This window comes from Grampus griseus, assembly GCF_964374135.1.
Source record: "Grampus griseus genome assembly, chromosome: 15".
In the NCBI taxonomy this organism is placed as follows: Eukaryota; Metazoa; Chordata; class Mammalia; order Artiodactyla; family Delphinidae; genus Grampus; species Grampus griseus.
Window position 1 is genome coordinate 79,330,096 of NC_139009.1, and position 20,089 is coordinate 79,350,184.

General features: G+C 53.1%; 2 protein-coding genes across 3 annotated transcripts; one reads left to right on the forward strand and one right to left on the reverse strand.

Moving 5' to 3' along the window:
* Positions 1 to 851: 851 nt before the first annotated feature.
* TMEM127 (transmembrane protein 127) lies at positions 852 to 13,473 on the reverse strand. Of its 2 annotated transcripts, none has more exons than XM_082671910.1 (4): positions 13,348 to 13,473; positions 12,608 to 12,925; positions 4,272 to 4,436; positions 852 to 3,258 (listed from the first exon to the last, which is right to left on the reverse strand). In XM_082671910.1, exons 2-4 carry the CDS (start codon positions 12,849 to 12,851, stop codon positions 2,951 to 2,953), a joined length of 717 nt encoding a protein of 238 aa, XP_082528036.1. In that variant the 5' UTR covers positions 12,852 to 12,925; positions 13,348 to 13,473; the 3' UTR covers positions 852 to 2,950. The 2 variants fall into 2 exon arrangements, with proteins under 2 accessions (XP_082528036.1, XP_082528037.1); XM_082671911.1 differs by having other exon boundaries at positions 12,608 to 12,982; positions 13,348 to 13,457.
* Positions 13,474 to 13,684: 211 nt separating this feature from the next.
* Positions 13,685 to 19,944, forward strand: CIAO1 (cytosolic iron-sulfur assembly component 1). The gene is made up of 7 exons (XM_082672670.1): positions 13,685 to 13,950; positions 14,528 to 14,676; positions 14,840 to 14,951; positions 15,060 to 15,148; positions 15,391 to 15,592; positions 16,238 to 16,325; positions 17,219 to 19,944. The coding sequence occupies exons 1-7, from the start codon at positions 13,812 to 13,814 to the stop codon at positions 17,457 to 17,459; spliced, it is 1,020 nt and encodes a 339-aa protein (XP_082528796.1). The 5' UTR covers positions 13,685 to 13,811; the 3' UTR covers positions 17,460 to 19,944.
* Positions 19,945 to 20,089: the final 145 nt, after the last annotated feature.

Sequence of the window (20,089 nt, forward strand, 5' to 3'; positions counted from 1 at the left end):
GAACCAGCCTCCCCGTTGGGCGCAGCACTTTTCCCAGCTGTCCAGTAGACCACTTACTTCGCTCTACCTTTCCGTGGTCGAGTCCACCTCCCGGGCTAAGAATATGAAATCTTTGGAGACAGGGCCCCTGAAGGTCATCACATTTCTCTCACGGTGCCTAAGCGGTGCTTTGTACACAAGGCGCCTTTCGTAAATGTCTGAAATGAAATGAAATGAGAGAGCGAACCCATTCCCAGCTCCCGAGAAAGACACGTATTCTTCCTGGGAATAAAAACAGAAACCCAAGTGGGCTGCTCCTCTAGGGGAGCCCTGAGCTCTTTCACTGTGATGCACACTGGGGCCCAGCGTGTCGGCTGAAGGTGTGAATGGACGAAGGGGACGTGGGTAACCGCTGGAGGCGTTGACGTTACACTCCTGGAGCCGTTTGCACTCACATACCTCTCCCTGGAAGTCAGTGGTCATTTCCCGTGGCTTCAAAAGGAAGTGCAGCTTCTTCTGCAAGTCCTGGCCCTGCAGAAGTCTATTTCTCTCCGCACAAGGGCTGGAGTTCAGAAGCCACGCTCTCTCCTGCAGCTCACAGGATGCAGAGGGAAGAGCTCAGGGTCTGAAATCAAGGACTTGGGCGGAGGCACCTATGGCTCCCAGCCTTGGGACCTCGGTGCGGAAGTTGTCAGGATTAGGAGGGTCATTTAGGTGCAGATGCCTTGCATGCAGCAGGCACACTCAAGTCCCTTCTAACTTTTTAAAAATTACGTTCACACTTCCTCAATTTCTCCTGCCTCTCTAAGAGGAAGGGAACGAACCAACTCAGGGAAGCTGCGACAGAAAAAGGACAGGGAGCCATTGGCATTTACATTCTTATTTGTGGTTTCGGGTTTTTTTGTTTTGTTTTGCTTTTAATTTTTTTTTTCTAGAAAATAAAAGGAACACAACCAAGGGAGTTTATATGACAAACTATCAGTGTCAGGAGGGCAGGGGAAAAGAGAAAGAAAGCCCAGAGGCGTGGGTAGCTAATAAAAAGTGGGTTCCGAACCACGCGGAACGGTCCACAGGGTCATGTCTGGGTCCTCATGAGACGACCGGTCACTTTGGCATGCGTGTTCGGTGCCCGGTCTCCTGGTCCGCCTGCTCAGAACCCCAGGGTCAGAGAGAGCTGGCTGCACCCTGGAAATCTGCCAAACTCAGACTTTACAGCAAGTCAAGACTTAATTTAGCTCCTCGGCTTTGTGCTCAGGTATCACACGGCAGTCTTTCTTGCCTAAAAGAAGAGTCTAGAAGAGTGTGAGAGTCACCATGGGACACACTTTGGCATCGCAGTGAACCCCACGTGGCCGCTCACTCAGGCGCAGACATGGCCTACACCACCAAAACAGGCGTCTGTCCAGACATCCTCAGGCAGTCTGGCCAAAGAAGGACAAGGGACATGACGGTCCCCGTCTAGCCACAGGTCAACAATGGTGTCTGTGCTCCAGTCTTACTCTGTCTATCGCCTGTGAAGGACACGGGGATCCATCTGCTTTTCGGCTTAACACTGGACACCGATTCCAAAGAAGCTTGGCCATTTGGATCCACACCGTAGGTCTCTCCGGTTTCTCCCACTTTATGCCCCATATCTCAGGGCAGAAAATTCAGCCGATCCAGAGCCACGTGTGGCCAACAGAACGGCCAGAGCGATGGCCGGGCAAGAAAGCGCCGGCAGCACACTGTGAGACCAGAGTACATTCAAGAAGGGTCCCTGTGGACCGTACATTCAGCTCACAGTCTAGGGGACACACTGAGCCTGAAGGGCACAGCCAGGGCAGCTCGCCTGACAGGGGGTTCTGACACCTCATGCAGCAGGGCCCCCCTGGTCACAGTTCCTATGTGGAGAGCGGTGGGCTCCCTGGCCTGCTGCAGCCCCTGTTCCTGCACGGAGGCCAGGTTACGCCTCAGTGCCGCGGTCCTGAGGAGCACCACGCTGGCCAGCCAGCCAGGCCGATGTGGCTCTGGGTTCCACAGGAAGGCCGCAGGGAGCCGTGGTCACTGGGAGGAGGGGGCAAGGGAGGAGGGCTGCATTCTGCCAGGAGGGATTCGGGGAGGAACTACCAGGGGCTGGAGGGGTCTGCGGGCCCCAAACATGGCAGGGCCAGAAGGGACGGGATAAATAGCTGAAGGACGACAATGACAGTCTTGTCGCTAGTTTAAAAAGAGAGTATTGGTGTTGTTGCTCAGTTTTGTTTTTCCCTTTTAAAACCACTCACATTTTAAAAGGTGACAGGGCTGGGGAGATTTGGCCCCCTTCACACTGATCCTTTCCGGGGGGCCTCAGGCTCACGCCAGGGCGCCGGCCACCAGGCAGGCACGGGTCAGGGAGAGCACGTGCTCTGCTTCCCAGCAGCCACCCCTTCTCCCTGCAGAACCAGAACACACATGACAGGCAGTCCAAAGACTAAAGTGCAGAGAATTCCACAGAGCGGGCAGCCCGGTACTGGGCACTCCCAGAAGGGGCAGGGGCAGGGCTCAGCCCAGAGCTACGCTGTGGGGCACACGTGGACAGCTATGAGGCGAGCCCGCAGGGCACGGTCCCCTTTCCCTTGGGCCCCGTGGACGCCTCTTCTAGCGGGGACCGTCCACTGTCAACAGCTCCCCAAGGAAAGTCTCAGTCTCAGAGATAGGGCCCACGAAGGGGGAAAACGTGTACGACCATCCCTGGTTGGTAATGACGAGTGACTGTGGAACGAGAGGGGGGTGGAAAGAAGGGAAACAGTGCCATTATCTAAAACCAGTGAACCCCAGGTTTTGAGAGCGGGGATCCATGAACAAACGCTAAAGGCAGAGTCTCTCCCGGGGAAGGTTGGTGAAGACGGTCAGGATCCTCCCGGTGAGGCCCGCTGGGGAAAGGAGCACCTCTGGGTGTGGAGGGCACTGCAGAGCGGGGAGGGCTGCCAAGGAGGAGGGCCCACGGCTGGCACTAGGGCGTGTAGGCCGGGGGCGGCTGGAACTGGTTGATGACCTCGTACTCTGCCGGGTAAGGCTCGTTCTCCTCCATCTCCGAGAGCAGCTCCAGCGCCTGCTCCTCTTCCTCCGTGGGGTAGTGGCGCAGGAGGTTGGCTGCCGTGGCCAGGATTGAGGCCCCGCCCGCACCTGCCACCAGGTAGAAGCTAACAGCGAAGGTGACATAAACCTGGGAGCCGTGGTACTTCTTATGTTGCTGCTGCTGGGCCAGGATGAGTTCGGAAGCCCAGTAAGAAAAACCGATGACGGTGGCACACTGCAGGACTGGGGGACAGAGGGACAGCAGAGAAAGGGGGTTAGCAGGCACCCCGCAGCCGGGATGCTTGAGGAATCAACTGCAGTCTCTCTACCCAAACCCCATTTTCAGAGAACCTGCCCGGCCCCAGACACTGCAAGGGGGAGCTCTTGTGGCTGAGGCGGGAGACAGAGGCCTGACCCCACCCGGGCCAACTAGATTCTCTCTGTCTTAAGAATTTGGAATTGGGGACTTCCCTGGTGGTCCAGAGGTTAAGACTCTGCACTCCCAATGCAGGGGGCCCGGGTTCGATCCCTGGTCAGGGAACTAGATCCCGTGTGCCACAACTAAAGATCCCGCATGCCGCAACTAAAGATTCCACATGCCAGAACTAAAGATCCTGCCTGTGGCAATGAAGATCCCACGTGCCACAACTAGGACCCGGTGCAGCCAAATAAATAAATATTAAAAAAAAAAAAAAGAATTTGGAATTGGGATACTAGGGCCGCTAGAAGTCATTGGGTGCTTCGAGCGGAATAGACAAGGTCGTGCAGTTTGGGAGCTGGAGTCGCTGATACCCTAGGTCAAATCAACACAGCAGCCCCATCACGAGGGAGGAGAGAAGCCTCGTATGAGCAGAGAAGCCTGGCCTGCAGGGAAGCGGGAGGGGGGGGAGAGAGAATCTGAGACCATGTACTCCAGGGAGACACAGGGAGACACTGTAGTTCCTCCCTTGCTCCTTCCAGGCCCATGAGCCTGGCTGAGCTTCACATCCTGTTCTTAGAGAGCCATGATGTCAATCCTAACAATATTCCCTCCCTACAGCTCAGCCGAGTGGGTCTGTGGTCCTGGCGGGCATACGTGCAAATGACGGAAGCCAGCTGCTCTCACACGCCAGCGCTCTGCGAAAGGCTAGAGCTGAAATGAGCGTCGGGAACAGGGTCTGCTCACGACACCCCTTCGCCCCCACCTGCAACTCCAGACAGGATGCCGCCCCCGCCCTGTGGCAGTTCCTCCCCGACTGGGAGTAGCCCGAGCTTACCTGTGAGGATGTGGGCGAAGGCATAGCGACGGGTGATCTTCAGGGCTGGATGCTTGGGCCCGAAGACATCCAGAAGGAAGGCGGAGAGACTACACAGGATGCCCAGGAAGCAGAAGGCGGCGATGACCCGCAGGAGCAGGACTGTCTGGGGATTCATGCAGAAATCTGTAGGGGGAGGAGCAGATCCTCAGGCTCCCGGGCAGCACCCTGGGGCAGGAAGCCCCCCATCCACCACAGGCCGGCGAGCCAGGGGAGGACTGGAGGGGGGCGTGGTCTCAGCTCCCGCTTCCAGTGGGGCTGCAGAGGGGGTGGAGGAGCCTCCCTATTCGAAGACAGGATCCCTGGGTCACTGCTCCCGTGTGCCTCGAGTCCTTCCTCCCTTTCCAACAAGACTAGTCCAAGTGCAGGGCTCCACTTCAGTGTGCAGTTGACCCTTGAACAGCATGGGTTTGAACGGTGAGGGCCCACTTATGTGTGGACTTCTTTTTCAGTAGTAAACACTACGGTACTACACGATCGGGGTTGGTTAAATCTGCAACGTGGAACCACGGATCCGGAGGGCCAACTATAAATTACACAAATTATACACAGATTTTCAACTGCTGGGAGGGTCAGCATCCCTAACCCCATTGTCGTTCAAGGGTTAACTGTACTTGCCACGCTCTCCTAACCATTTTTAAGGATCCTGACAGTTAATCAGACGTGTTAACCCATTCTGCTAAAGCATGCTTTGGGCTGGCAGGAAAAGCCAAAGGGACGAAGGCCAGAGGCCCATTCAAGTCCATGCTCTATCCAGTCACTCACTCACAGCCCTTTTGTTCAAAAAGAAGCTGAAGCAGTTTGGAGAACCTTGTAATGACAAGAGAGGACTAAATAGATGGGGAAGGCTGGTAGACTGGACCTCCACATTTATCTTTGCTCCCTCCCGAACCCTACTAAAACAAAAGAAAAAAAATTAAGACATAAACCCACACAAAGAGAAGAAGGGCAAAACAAAATTCTGGAAACTGGGAAGTAACGGGACTCAGAACTAGAACTGACTTGAGAGAATAGATAAACTGAAGTATAAGCCGGAAATGGGAAAAGGTAAGAAGCAGCTAGGTTTACACCACAAAAGCCTGAAAGGCTCAGAAACTGACAGCCCCAAATACCTTCTAAAATGAGGGCAAAGCCATTGGGGGGTGCTCGCTCTACCAGAATGAGGGAACGATCCAAGAAAAAGGAAGATACTAAAACAGGAGACCCAACATTCAAAGAGTAAAGAGCCCCCAGGGTCATAGTGAACGATACCAGGAGGACAGCTACACACCAGACCCCATCAAGCAACCTACATTTCCCTCTAGGACTTTAATACCATTCTTTCCTTTTTTCTTTTTTCTTTTTTTTATTCCATCTAGACCACACTGTCAGCTCCCTTTGATATCTACGCAAACTGCCACAGTTCTAGAAACACACAGACAGAATAAAGGCTGGTCCAAAAAGATACCATTTTAAGCTTTGATAAAAAGTAGGAAATGGGCCTTAACTTCCTCTATTCAGCCACTGGCAAGTTCTTCTTTTATTTGGGCCATGGGTCACCAAGTGATTTGGGAAAATTTGAAAAGGGCTGGCAAGACTTACACTGTAGGCTCCTTTCCCGAGTTTTTTTTTTTTTTGGAGGTGGGGAACCACAAGCTTTATTGGCTGAAAGTTCTCCTCAGGAGCCTGGCCTGCTGGGCTTTCCTGAGTTTTGATCTCAGGCTGAGAGGCTGTTGGACGGTGGTTATCACTCTCTCGTGCACAGGAGAATCCCCAGGGTGCTGGTTGAGAGCATGTTCCCAAGCTCCAGAGATTCTGAGCTCTTGGTCTGGAGCAGGGCCTAGGAATCTGGATTTTTACCAGCAGCGCAGGGGGCCTAAGCCTTACACCCCAAGAAACACTGATCCTGGATCTAGAGGGAGATGAACTGATGAAGAAGAGTCCGAAAACCTGGGGAGGGCACCTGAGATCAACAAAGCAGCCTCAAACCAGCCGACGTTGATCGGCATCATGGCGTCCTGGACAGAGGGCGCAGCCTCCCACGCGGAAAAACCAGACCAGATATGCAGAGGCCCCGGGCCTTTGTGACAGCGTGCACTCCCTACCGCCTCAGGCTCAGAATTCACCAGGCAGATGTTGCCTGGGCCCACACATGATTCATACGCTTTGATCTGGCTTCAGAGCTACCTGTCACTCTCTTGTCAGCTAACCATCTGTTTTGGGGCCCAATCATCCAGCCTGAGGGATCGCCTGCTGCTAGCAGGCTTGCCTGTGCATTAGCTCTGCCAGCAACCAGGTCCAGCCTCCATTTAATCCGGCCCTGCGGGCCTGAAGGGGTCTAGAAACCCACAGGGCCTCTCTGAAACCAAAGCTCCTGGAGACGGGGGCTGTTTCCTGGCTGCATTCTGAATATTGCTGAAAGCTCTCTGAGACAGTTCTTCTGGGGTCCACGTGGCACGTGGCAGGGATGGGGCAGGACGAAAGTGTTCTTCTAGTGCTTCCAAGAATAACCTGCGAGTGGCAGGGTATAGGGGCTTACATCACACTCCGCTCTGCAGCAGGCCGTGTTCAGATTCCTCCAGCATTACTCAACGTGACCAGGACCTCTGAGTGATGCTTTAATTGTAGTACTTAAAGTCAACTCAGTGTTGTTTATTTTTAATTAATTAATTTATTCATTTATTTAATTTTTGGCTGCATTGGGTCTTCACTGCTGCATGCGGGTTTTCTCTAGTTGCTGAGAGCGGGGGCTACTCTTTGTTGTGGTGCACGGGCTTCTCATTGCGGTGGCTTCTCTTGTTGCAGAGCATGGGCTCTAGGTGCGCGGGCCTCAGTAGTTGTGGCACGCGGGCTCAGTATTTGTGGCTCACGGGCTCTAGAGCACAGGCTCAGTAGTTGTGGCACGCGGGCATTAGTTGCTCCATGGCATGTGGGATCTTCCCGGGCCAGGGCTCGAACCCGTGCCCCCTGCGTCGGCAGGAGGATTCTTAACCACTGCACCACCAGGGAAGCCCTCAACTCCGTTTTAATTTAGCAACTAGTTTTAACTGAAAAATGTAACACACAGGGCTTCAACGATACTATCTTTGGCTGCATAAGTGAGTATAGGATGTTCACTTGATTATCATCCTTTAAAACGTACATCCGCTGGATACACTTCTACGTGTCTTATGTTTCAGAATACACTTATCTTAGGAATAAGGAGGACTTGCACAGATGTCCAGCTGCCCCTCCCAAGAGACAAACATTGTTGGTAGTTTTTTGTGTGCCCCTCCAGGTATTCCTGCTTGTGCACGCAGATGGGGCAAACGTCATCTTAGTTAAGCCTCACTCCACTCTGGGGGATTCATCACATGGTTCAGATGAGGAATTGGAGCCTCCAGGAGGTTAAGTGACTTCCTGCAGGTCACACGGCACAGAGCTAGACTCCAAATCCGGGTCAGGCTCCCTTGCATCGTGAGTTAGCCGTTTAGCACCAGGGTTAGCCGTTTTAATTTTTCCTCGCTGGAGCTAATCAATCAAATCCTAAAGAGCTGTATTTGAATGAAAGGTCAAAGGTGGCTATGAATGCTGGCAGAGCCATCGCCAGTGCCAGCAGCTGCTGAGCTCACTAAGGGAACAGCTGGAAGCATGAAATCTCTTCTAGGCAGAAAAGGTTTGGGTCGTTAAGCAAACCTTAAAAGGTTTGAAAGGAACTCATACTGGGAATTACTGGGCAAAACCTGCTGGGTGTGGTCTAAGCTTCTGCAGTCCTCAGAGTCTGGCTCTGAAAAGCAGAAGTCACTGGATTTGGCACCCAATCCTAGCTCTCCCACAGATTGTATGTCACCTTGAGCAAGTCACTGAATGCCCTTGGCCTCTGCGCTCACCCTGTCAAAGGGAAGCTATAACACCTGCCCCGCCTGCACAGGGGTGCGTGGGGAGGGTCAAAGCACAAAGTGCTGGGGATGAGCCGCCCCACTCCCTCTGCGCTGGGCGGCCACAGCAGTGTCTCTTCTCTGGCGTGCCTTTCCTCCTTACACCGAAACTGCTCCATCCACACACGTCAGCCAGTGTGGGCCAAAGGAGGAGCCCACTAATGCCAGACTGAGGACCTGTGCCACCAGGGTGACGATGCAGTACAGAGAAGGGGCTTTGGACCCACAATTCAAACAGGTTTTGTTTCTACGTGACGCCTTCTGCCTTTCTCTACTCCAAAGCTCTGAGCAAACCTTCAGGCTCAGCGGGGAAGCCAAGTGGGGACTTTCCTTGGAGTGGTGCTAAGAGATACCCCAGGAGCCTGCCCTACATCCCTCAGCGGTCTCAGAGCACACAGGGAAGACAGGCAGCGTTATCCCTGACACGCTTAGAACCCAGCTCAGACTCTCCTGGGGTCGGGATCTCAATGTCCCTTTCTTTCCTCCCTGTCAGACATCAGTATGGCAGGGAGGGCAATGAATATCTGCTCCATTGAGAGGGCTGCCAAAGAGAAGCAAAATCCTCAGATGTTACATGTGTGTTACTTTATTTGTGGAGAGAAATGGCACATGGAGCAGGGTCCTAATTTTAAACTCAAACCAGTGGTGCAGGGAACTCCCTGGTGGTCCAGTGGTTAGGACTCTGTGCTGCACTGCTGGGGGCCCAGGTTTGATCCCTGGTCGGGGAACTAGGATCCCACAAGCCGTGTGGCACAAACAAATAAACAAACAAAAATTGTTTAAAAAAAACAAAACAGTGGTGCACCCACTACACTCCAGTAAGACAGAATACATCCTACCCCCCAGTTGTGCTGTGTGGCCTGTTTATTTTGGTAACTATTGCTTGACTGTTCCCTCCAGTCACTGGGGAAGAGGGCAGCTGCTGTGTAACAGGATCCCAAGGAGCTGACTTTGCCCAAGGTCATTGGTAAGTCACTGGGCTGGATTTGTTTTGAAGGCCCTGGCTCTTCCTGTCTACCTGCCCATGGCTCTCACCCCTCCTGACCCAAAGAGGCTACAGGCAGGACGCTTCAAGTGGCTTCTGGCCAGTTCCCTTCTGTCCCGTGTCCTATTTCCCCCCTCACTGGAGTCCCTGAGTCAGAGGCACGTCCCCGGGGGCCCCAGTCCTTCCAGCACCCACCTGCGCAGCCACTGCCCAGTGTGACTTTTTTTTCCAACCGAGGCTTCTGACACAAGACTCGAAGAGGGCCCTCCAGTGCCTGGCTGGGTCATCCCACAGATACCAATGGTCCTAGCCCAGCTGCCTCTGAGGACAGGCCCCACGGGATTGGGAAATGCCAGCTGCATCGGTCACCACCCCTCAGACACTCCGGCCCTTCCTGGAAGGCCCTTGATCTTCCTGTGGCTTGCTGTCAACCGTGATTCCCCTGACTTCACATCCTAAACTCCCTCATTCTCCAGAGATGCTTCCTGAGGCTGTGGTCCCTGCTGACCTTTGCTGGGCACGCTTGAGAGGCAGAGAGGGACTGGGGCTCAGAAGGAGTGATTCTCTGGGCTCCCCTGCTGGGGGCCACTATCGGTCTGGGCACATCTCTGCCCGCACCCCGGGCCCAGACTGAAGAAGAGCTTTGTGAGGAGCAGGGGAGTGGCAGAGTTCTGGTGGATCTTTTAAGCCAACGGCATTTGTTAAAGCCTTCAAGGGCTCTGGGAATGACAGCGGGAGGATGAGTGGCTTTGCCTCAGCTCACCAACGTAAGGTGATGAGGAATAAAAAGGCGCAGCTTTGCCTAGGCTTGTGATGAAAACTCAGCTAGAATGGGGAAATAAGAGGCCTGGGACAGCTCTGATGGAAGGAGAAAGCAGCTCAGTGTGCGCTAAGGTACAGTGGTGAGCGTGGAGTCCACACCACTCAGATCAGCTGTGTGTCCCTGAGCAAGTGACCTGACCTCCCTGAGCCCGAGACGTGTGTGTGTGTGTGTTGGGGCGGGGGGTGGGGTGATGACAGTCCCTACCAAATAAAGATGTTGTTTAGGAGACACTACAGCCAGGCGTGAAGTGGGTTTACACAATGCCTGGCACTCAGGCAGGGGGCCAAGAAATGGGAAGACACCGTCCCAAAGCCTGCTGGCCCTGGCCGCTCCCTGGCGCCTGCAGAGACCTGGCAGAGTCTGTTCTCCCTCTGGAAGCATCTACAGGCACCGGATCTGTACCCCATAGCTCTGCTCCCTCCTGAGATGGGGAATATCCCAGGCTTCCATGCTAGGGTATCTGCCAGGCCCTGAGGCTCAGTACAATCCCACAGAATAGCGTACATCTGAAGGCCCACTGGGCACCGAAAAGCCAACTGGTACAAAGAAGAAGAAGAGAAACAGGGACCTTTGGATTCCTCGCCTTCTTCTGTGGTAGCTCATGAGGTAGCACTGTCAACTCCTTTATTAATGGACACCAAGTGTTCCCAGCTTGTAATGGCCAAGAAGATGGCCAAGGAAAACCAGGCCGAAACTATTCATGGGTTAAGATCCCTAAACACACGAGCAGGCATAATGTAAAGGGGAAGGCAACGTGCTTTAGAAAACACAAAACCTGGCTTGGATAATTTCTCAGAAGAGGTAAATATATGTGTAAACAAAGGAGAACTGCACCAAGAATTTATTCTTACTTTTGACATGGCTTTGACAAGGATGCACGCCAGAGTGGACTGAACGATCGTGAGATCATTCCTTATGACGGCTGAAGTAAAGCAAAGGTTAAAAAACATAAACGAGACAGCGTCACTTTAAACTGGAGTCAACGGTGAGGTACACTCAGCTATGCCACTCCCAGCTGTGTGGCCCTGGAGAGATCACTTCACCTCTCTGAGACACCAGTTTCCTGGACCTTTGGAATGAGGACACGGGATCAGACGGCCCCTCCCCTCATGGCATGAATTTTAAGAGCCTCCCTAGGAATGAAATGAAATGGAGAAGCATCGTGAACTCTCTCCCAGTTTGGAAATGACACCAAGCCCTTGAAACACTGACCATCAGGGGATCGATCAACTGCCACGGTCTGGGTGAAGCGGTGGAAAGGTGGCAGCTGTTCCTCAAAAAAAGGCAAGTACAGGGGAACACGCTAAGGGAAAAACCATTCAACTCAAGCTTGATGGGCTTTCTGTCACCAGCTACACGCCACAGAAAAAGCTGCACGTCACACGGCCTCCATCGTGTGGATAACTTTGCTCGTAATGAGCCAACGCAGAGAAAGCTATCATCAAGGTGAAACCTAGAAACAAACCAGAAGCCCCCAACCTGCTCTCTACAAAATCATCCTAAAGCTTCAAAGACTCAAGAGAAATGCAAAACAGCAAAAGAACTCTCAGCGAAAGACAAGATTAGGCCACAAGGATACGGCTTTTCAGCCACAACCTGCATAAGTGGTATATATGATCCAAGTTCTCCAAAGGAAAACTTGACCTTTTCACCAAATCCCAGAGCCTGAATCCGTAAAAAGGCAACGTGAAGATATCTAACAGGACGGGCTTCTGATACATGGGGCAGTAAACATCTGGAATGAATTACAGCCAGGGAGTGGCACAGGGAGAAAGCATTCACGAATGGTTCAAAAGGCCTTGCGGGTAATGAACTCCGCTGTTACTAAGGGCTGTTTGGAATCCACTGACCATTTTCCCTGTAAAAGCCAGGCAGTGCCATCCTGACCCCCACACCACACAGCCTTTACCCTTCATTACTACAGACAGGGTGGGCAGGATGAGCTACAGGCCTCCCCTGGGTCCAGTAAAGACCACGGTCCCTTTCCCCTTTCCTCTGCCTCCCTGGCTGAGAAGCAGGATGACGAACAAAGCAAACTTACCTCATTCGGGCACACTTGTGAGGGTTCCAAGAACCAAATTCCTATTGTTTTACTGAGGGTGGCAATGGAACTGACTTCTGGTTATTGAAAATACCATAGACTCCCTTTGTCTCTAACAACAATCAAATTACTGTACAACTCAAAAACATCTTTTAAACTCTAGCCATATTTAAAAGTTCCTTTTTCTCCATCAATCAGGCTGTCCCAAAGAAACCTTCCTGTATCCCAGAGGCTCCTCAGAAGGAGACAGCTGATTGTGATGCCTAGCACCCTTATCTTCTCTCCATATACGGCGCCCTTCGCCCGGCAGACGCCTAAAATAGCAGTCCAGATTAGCATGGCGTTGAGGAGTGGGTGCTTGGCTGAATAACATCAGAATTAATGAGGGGCTGGACCCCAAACAGAGCCACCTGGTGGGCATGAACACCAGGCACGAATGGGGCTGTTTCCTTCAACCAAGTGCCTGCCCCAGGCTATCTCAGCTCCAGCCGGCACCCTACCGAGGAGGCCCTGTCGTCCAGAAAGAAGAGGGCCGGCGCGCAGCGCCCTCACCTTTCAGCAGGTCCGGGTGCACGGAGCCCAGCACGTCGGAGACCCCCAGCTCCTGGCGGGAACAGGTGCCACCGTGGATGTGCAGCCAGGCAGGCTCGGCGAGGGCAGTGCACAGCGCGGTGATGGACAGGGCACCCGGCAGGGCCGAGGCCAGGCTACGCTCCGGCTGCTTGGGCAGAGCGCTGCCTCCCGGGTTCCTCCGCCGGCGCCCGCCAGGCAGCCCTGCGCCTCCGGGGGCGTACATGCCCGGGGCCGCCCGCCGTCGCTCCGCGGTCGCTGCTGGTCGCCGCCGACCTCCGCCGAGCGCACAGAGCCTGCCTGTCCGGGGGGAGGAGAGCAACGCGCTGGGTTCGCAGAGGTGAGGCTGGCGCAAGGCTGTCAGGGCCGACACCGGAGGATGGGGGTGGGACCGAGGGCAGAGCAGAGACAGGAGAGCTGCAGAGGTTCGGGGGGCGGGGACAGGGTCCCTGGAGTGGGGCTGCGGAGGTGCAGGATGATGACCCGGAGAGGGCTGGGGGCCCGCTGGATCTTGGCAGAGCAGAGTGGGGAGAGGGGCTGGGGCGGAGTTATCTGTTAGTGGTGGAAGAGAGACCCGGCCTAGGAGTCTTGGCCAGAGGGTGCCGAGGGGCGGAGGACCAGGCTGGGCCGCAGGGATCGGGGACCCAGGATCTGGGAACAGCGATCTGGGGTGCGACCTGTGTCCAGAGAGGACCCACCCCTCACCGACTCCTGATCCTCACCGGTCAGCAGGCCTCAGTGCCGGGATGGCGTCGCTCCGTCCCGTCACGGGCTCCTCAGCTGCCACGGTCCGAGCGATCCCAGGCCACAAACCCGCAACGCCCGAACCAACCCGGGCACGATCCACTTCCGGCTTCCTCCACCTCTGCCCCCGCCTCCTCCGGCTCCCCGCCCCGTCCCCCGCGCGCGACACAGCCCGGGCGCGTCGCCGGCTCCCTGCGCAAGGCCTCACGGGACTTGTAGTTTCAGGCAGTCCCGTGATGCTTTCCGATGGGGGTGGGGGGCTGTGGGGGAGGGGGGAGTGAAAGGCCGACTACAACTCCCAGAGGGCAGCACGGCAGAAGCCGCGGGTGCTTTAGTTCCAAGGAGGACCCCGGCCCTCAGGAGGAAGAGGATTTGCCTGGTGGGAGCCGCAGTCGGCGCGGCTGGCTCTGCTCACCTCTGCCTTCTCCTGAGCCGGGCAGCCATGAAGGACTCGCTGGTGCTGCTTGGCCGTATCCTGGCGCACCCGGACTCCCGCTGCTGGTTCCTGGCCTGGAACCCCGCGGGAACCTTGCTGGCCTCGTGCGGGGGCGACCGGAGTGTCCGCATCTGGGGCAGGGAGGGTAAGGCCCGGCTGCGCGACCGCTGCCGCCGAGGGGTCTACGTGCACTTGGTGTGGGTGCCAGGCTCGGGGAGTGCGCAGCCTGCGGGGCAGGCATACCCTGGACGGGGGTCGTAGGCCAAGGGAGAGGGTGGAGGGGCCTCCTTAGCCACTCTGAGAAAGCTTTTCTGGCAAAGGAGTCGACAAATACTAGAAGCTAAAATGTCAATAGGCTGAAACTGTTGAGGGAATTGTGATAGTTGCTGAGGTAGGAAAATGCAGAGAGAAGAAGGAAAGTAGCCTGCAGAGTGATTTGCTATAGATGATGAAGTTTAAATTTTATCCCAAGGGCGTTTGGGCGCTATTGACAGTTTTAAATTGGGAGGGTGACTCCTTCCATTTGACTTAGAAGGATGCCTCCAGAGGAAGTGGAGTCAATTAATATACTGACTTTCTGAAAGCATGTTATTAAACACACCCACTGAGCTTTGCCCCCCAGCTTGGCTCCAGTACTGGTCCCCATTACCCAGTGGCATTGACATGCTTCAGCACTTCCTCGTGCACCCAGCTCCAGAGCCTGGCCTGTCCTCTGCTTTTAGGTGACAGCTGGATCTGCAAATCTGTCCTTTGTGAAGGCCACCAGCGCACCGTGCGGAAGGTGGCCTGGTCTCCCTGTGGGAATTACCTGGCCTCTGCCAGCTTTGATGCTACCACTTGCATTTGGAAGAAGAAGAATGATGACTTTGAGGTAACCGGGCTGGATGGGACCAGGATTGTTGCCTGTTCCCTGCCCCCCCAGCCAGGGCTGGTTGAGGAACATGAGCCAGCCTGGGCCAGTGGGGCTGTGCCCATGAGAAGGACCGCAGGGGTCTTTGCTGCTGCTGATTCTTGTCCCTCTTCCCGGTTCACAGTGTGTAACCACTCTGGAGGGCCATGAAAATGAGGTCAAGTCGGTAGCCTGGGCCCCATCTGGCAACCTCCTTGCCACCTGCAGCCGAGATAAGAGTGTGTGGGTCTGGGAAGGTGAGTCCAGGTCCCTCCAGATGCAGTTGGGAACCTGCCACCAGATCTCCCCCTGTGTCCCTGACAGGGTCGGTCAGCTCAAGGACTCCTTTCTTTTCTCTTGCACAGTTGATGAAGAAGACGAGTATGAATGTGTTAGTGTCCTCAACTCTCACACACAGGATGTCAAGCATGTGGTTTGGCACCCGAGCCAGGAGGTGAGAGTCAGATATCTTGGTGGGAAGGAATTCTGATGTGGAGGGTTGTATCCAGCCTTCTTCTGCTCTTCTGCCTCAACCTGGCTTTTCCAGGGATCTCGATCTGTGACCCAGACACATCAATCCCTTTATAAAAGCAGACCCCTGGGACTCTCCTGTCCTGGGAGGGAGAAATGTTGGAACCACAGACACTTCTTGGGCCCTACAGACATGTGCTGTGTTTTCCCTGGCCTCTCCCACAGCTGTTAGCCTCTGCCAGCTATGACGACACAGTGAAGCTCTACCGGGAGGAAGAGGATGACTGGGTATGCTGTGCCACCCTCGAAGGCCACGAATCCACCGTGTGGAGCTTGGCCTTTGACCCCAGTGGCCAGCGCCTGGCCTCTTGCAGTGATGACCGTACCGTGCGCATCTGGCACCAGTATCTACCGGGCAATGAGCAAGGTGAGGGCCCAGCCTGGGAGCTAAGGAAGACCCATCTCTCACGAGGCTTAGTCTACTGAGGGGCTGAGACACACAGATGAGTCCCAGGAGACTGGGGTAGAAAGGCAGGTGTGCCACCAGAGGCCTCCAGGTATTGTGCCGAAAGAGTCGGGAGCGTCTGAGGAAGGGGGGCCATTTCATCTGGACTTGAAAGGGTGTGCGGGATTTTAACACGAGAAGAGAATTCTAGGTGCAGACGACACGAGCAAAGGCATTGAAGGTAAAGACAGCCTAGACTTATGCCAGGAACAGTGACTCGTGTCGTTGGAGCATAAGCATAAAGGGTTTGGAGAGAAATGAGGTGGGTTGGGCTGGCTGGTGGGCGGCCTTGAAAGGCAGGCTAACCCATCAGACGTAGTCGGCAGCAAAAGGGTTTTGAGGAACAGGACATATGCTTCTCAGAATTCTGCTGTAAAAATGCCAGTCTGGCTGCAGTGTGTAAGGCAGATCAGTGAGGACAGAGACAGAGCAATGAAGATGAGGCCTCATGACTGAGGGTGGGCTGGGGCGCAGCAAATTAGGGTCTCCTCTGGGGCGGGTTAGATACTCTCCTGAGATGCCCAGGACACGGACATGCCTGAGGCTCAAGAGAAGTCTGTCATGCAGGGGTGGCGTGCAGCGGCTCTGACCCTAGCTGGAAATGTATCTGCACCTTGTCAGGCTTCCACTCCAGGACCATTTACGATGTCGCTTGGTAAGACCTCCCCACCGCCTCCACCCTGCCACCCCAACCATTGGAGAGGTTTTAGAGAAGTCAGAAGCCTGTGCTGCTCCCTTTCACCTTTGGGAATACATGGGGATAGAGAGCAGCCACCCTCGGGTCTTCAGATCAGGCCAGACTGTCTCCATGCTGGCTCAGAGCTGGCCGGTCTGGGGTACGCAGGAGCGGGGAGAGGCTTAGACCCAGGCCTGCACCTGTGTTAAGATTCCAGGCTATGAAGGCAGTTCCAGCCTTTGGGGGTCACACAGCATCATACCATCCAGAAATATTTATTCTTGAAACTGTGGATTCATGGCTGGAGAATCCAGCCATGAATCCACAGGGCCGTTTCTACCCTTATGGGGTCTAGAAAAACGACACCATTCATATAGGAGAGTCGATGAGAGGGCAGTTCTGGCCCTGAAAATCTATCCCTTGGAAATAATCCTAAATAATGGAAAAACCTGATGTGCATCTAAGTTTTATTTATATTGGCAAACATTTGGGAATAGCAAATATGGACTCAAGAAAAAGTATGGTAGAATTCAGTGGCCTATCGTATCACTTTTTTAAAAATGGTCAAAGAATACTTTATGACAGGGAAACTGCTTATTCCAAGTGAGAAAAGTACAATTCAGAGTTATTTGTAGTTTTTTAGGTTAATTGTATTGGAGGAAAACCTAGATGGCAGCCCTTGAAGCTTGGGGTGATGTTTGTGGCTACATATTTGTTAGGGAGGCTCTTCGATAAGACACTTATAGCTGAGGCCTGAAGTTTGGGACGGGAGCAGGCCAGGGGGACTATAGAACCCATCCCTCCTACCTGATTTGCCAGGTTGGGGAGGGAGGAGCCACCTGCATACTCACTGATGCACATGTTCACCCCAGGTGTCAGCTGACAGGGGCCCTGGCTACCGCCTGTGGGGATGATGCCATCCGAGTATTTGAGGAGGATCCCGGCTCAGATCTGCAGCAGCCCACCTTCTCCGTGACGGCCCACGTGCCTCAGGCCCATTCCCAGGATGTCAACTGTGTGGCCTGGAATCCCAAGGAGCGGGGGCTCCTGGCCTCCTGCAGTGACGATGGAGAGTTGGCCTTCTGGAAATATCAGCCGTCTGAAGGCCTCTGAGCCACCTTGACTTTGGACAGAATCATGGTTCCCCAGAAAATGTCATAAGACTTTCCCAGCCCCTGAGAGGACCCAGAGGAGCATCCCTGACCTTCCTTTAACTTGGCCCTCCTCCATGCAGACTTGGGTAGAAGTGCAGGCCACAGAACCACTCACTCCTTCCCGTCCTTTGACACGGAGTCCTTGGTAAAGAGCTACAGAACATCAGTCTATTGTACTTAAGCCAGATTTTGCTTGCTTTAGGGCACAGTGTTAAATTTGGGGGTGGTGGTGAGTATACTATTTATAATCATCATATCTATATGTAGGAGGGATATATCTCAGCCCTTTCTGAAACTGTAAGCTTTATGGAAATAATCCATCTGAGTCCCAAGTCCTGTTTTGTAAGGACATTCACAATCTAAAAGAATTCCATGGTGAGTCCTTTTCTGAAGTAGGTCCTGCCTTCTCGATTTCTGGGCAAACGCTTGCATTTAAGACATTCAGTCAATACTGAAGGAAATTTTTTTTTTTTTTTTTTTTTTGGCTGTGTTGGGTCTTCGTTGCTGCGGGTGGGCTTTCTCTAGTTGCGGCGAGCGGGGGGCTACTCTTTGTTGCGGTGAGCAGATTTCTCATTGCAGTGGCTTCTCTTGTTGGGGAGCACGGGTTCTAGGCGCGCGGGCTTCAGTTGTGGCACGCGGGCTCAGTAGTTGTGGCACGCGGGCTCAGTAGTTGTGGCTCGCGGGCTCTAATACGTAGGCTCAGTAGTTGTGGCGCACGGGCTTAGTTGCTCCATGGCATGTGGGATCTTCCCGGACCAGGGCTCGAACCCGTGTCCGCTGCATTGGCCGGCGGATTCTTAATCACTGCACCACCAGGGAAGGCCTGAAGGAAATTTTTTGATGTAGGTTGGTTTAGAGTGAGAAACACCTCTGCTTTCCCTTTGAAACCCTTAACGTTAACCTTCTGTGCTATGTGCTGTGATGACAGCTGGGAAGTGCTGAGAAATAAATGGGGAGGACATGACCCCTAGAAGGGAGAGTTATTGGTGGCCACAGGGCATGCATTCTCAGTGGGGATGAAAACTGGATCTTGGGTGAGGGGCAAAAAAAAATCTTAGAGACAGTAATTTGTGGCCCTCAGAAGGACCACGGTATGTAAACATGCTGTGGTCTGCCGTATTAGATTTTCATGGTGGGGGTGAGGAGTAAAAAGATGCCGATTCAGGCCCCTTAAGGCAATGATGATGAAAAATGGTAGAGAAACACTGGCACAGGTAGGCAGCGCTTTAGTCTCACGTTATCCTCTGACAGGCACTTCCAAGTGGGTTTTGACTTGAGGCCTGTCTTCAAGCCCACAGCCTTCACTTGATTTTTTACACCACAGAAATCATGACCTTAGATTTTGAAGACAGCTGGGGCAGTACCTAGAGCAGTGGTTCTCAAGATGTGGTCTGCCGGTCACTGGAAATTCCTAGATTTTTTCAGCAATTGGTGCCTGGGCAGGAAGCAAGGCAATGGCACCGACTACTACAGTCGTGTCTCCATGCCTAGGTCTCACAGTGAAAAAATTGCCAACTTCCCTGAGAAATGTCCTCAACAGAACTAATAAGAGATAAATTGTATTAAATCTGGACCCTTGAGCATACAGCGCATGTTCTGCAATGACGGGAAGCACACACGAGCACTCCTGCTGCGCACTGAGGTGTGGCTGTCTTGAGGAAAAGCAGTTGTGCAACACAACTGTGTTGTTCATGGCATAACCATTTCTACTTGAAAGAACGAGCAAATTATGGTATTTAGACTTGGCTATTTGGGAGACATTTTCCGGAAAACGAACGGAATGAGCCTTTCACTTCAAGGGAAACTGATAGTGTTGCCAATGATAAAAGCTTTCAAGCGAAAATTAGAATCTTTGAAAACTTGTATTGCCGCCATGAGCTTGACATGTTCTCAATGCTTAGACTTTTCTGAGGGGACTGGTGGTGATAAGAACAAACGTGATCTGTATGATGAAATGTATTGACATTTGGAAGATTTGCATAATTCAGTGAATGAGCATTTTCCAAATGCCTAATGCATGATGTTATAAAATCAGTCATGGGTAAGACTCATTACAAGTGTAAGGCCAGTGGGTTTTAATGTAAGAGTATAAAAAGCTCATTGATAAGGTTTCAGATCCACATTGCCTTTAAGAAACTGCCACCTGTGGAGTGGTGACGTAGCATCACATAGACTCAATTACCTGAGAAGCCTATTTAAAAACTTTTTCCAACTTCATATCTGTGTGAATTCAGCTTTACGTCAGCACAACACACAACAGGTTGTGGAAGCAGCTATGAGAATCCAACTGTCTTCTATTAAGCCAGACAGGAAAGAGATCTGCAAAAATGTAAAATGCCACTCTTCTCCCTGGATTTGTTTTGGAAGTTGTTTTTCATAAAAAGTTAACATAAGTTACTGTTGTTTTAAAATGCATTTACTATAGTAAATAAACATCAATGGCTATAACCCAGATAATAAAGGCTGTTTGGGGCTCTTAATTTTTTGTAGTGTAAAGGGGTCCTGAGACTAAATTTGAAAACTGCTAACCTAGGGAAATTACCCTTCAGAATCATTTTCTAATTTTATGCACACTTATTCCTAAAAAAA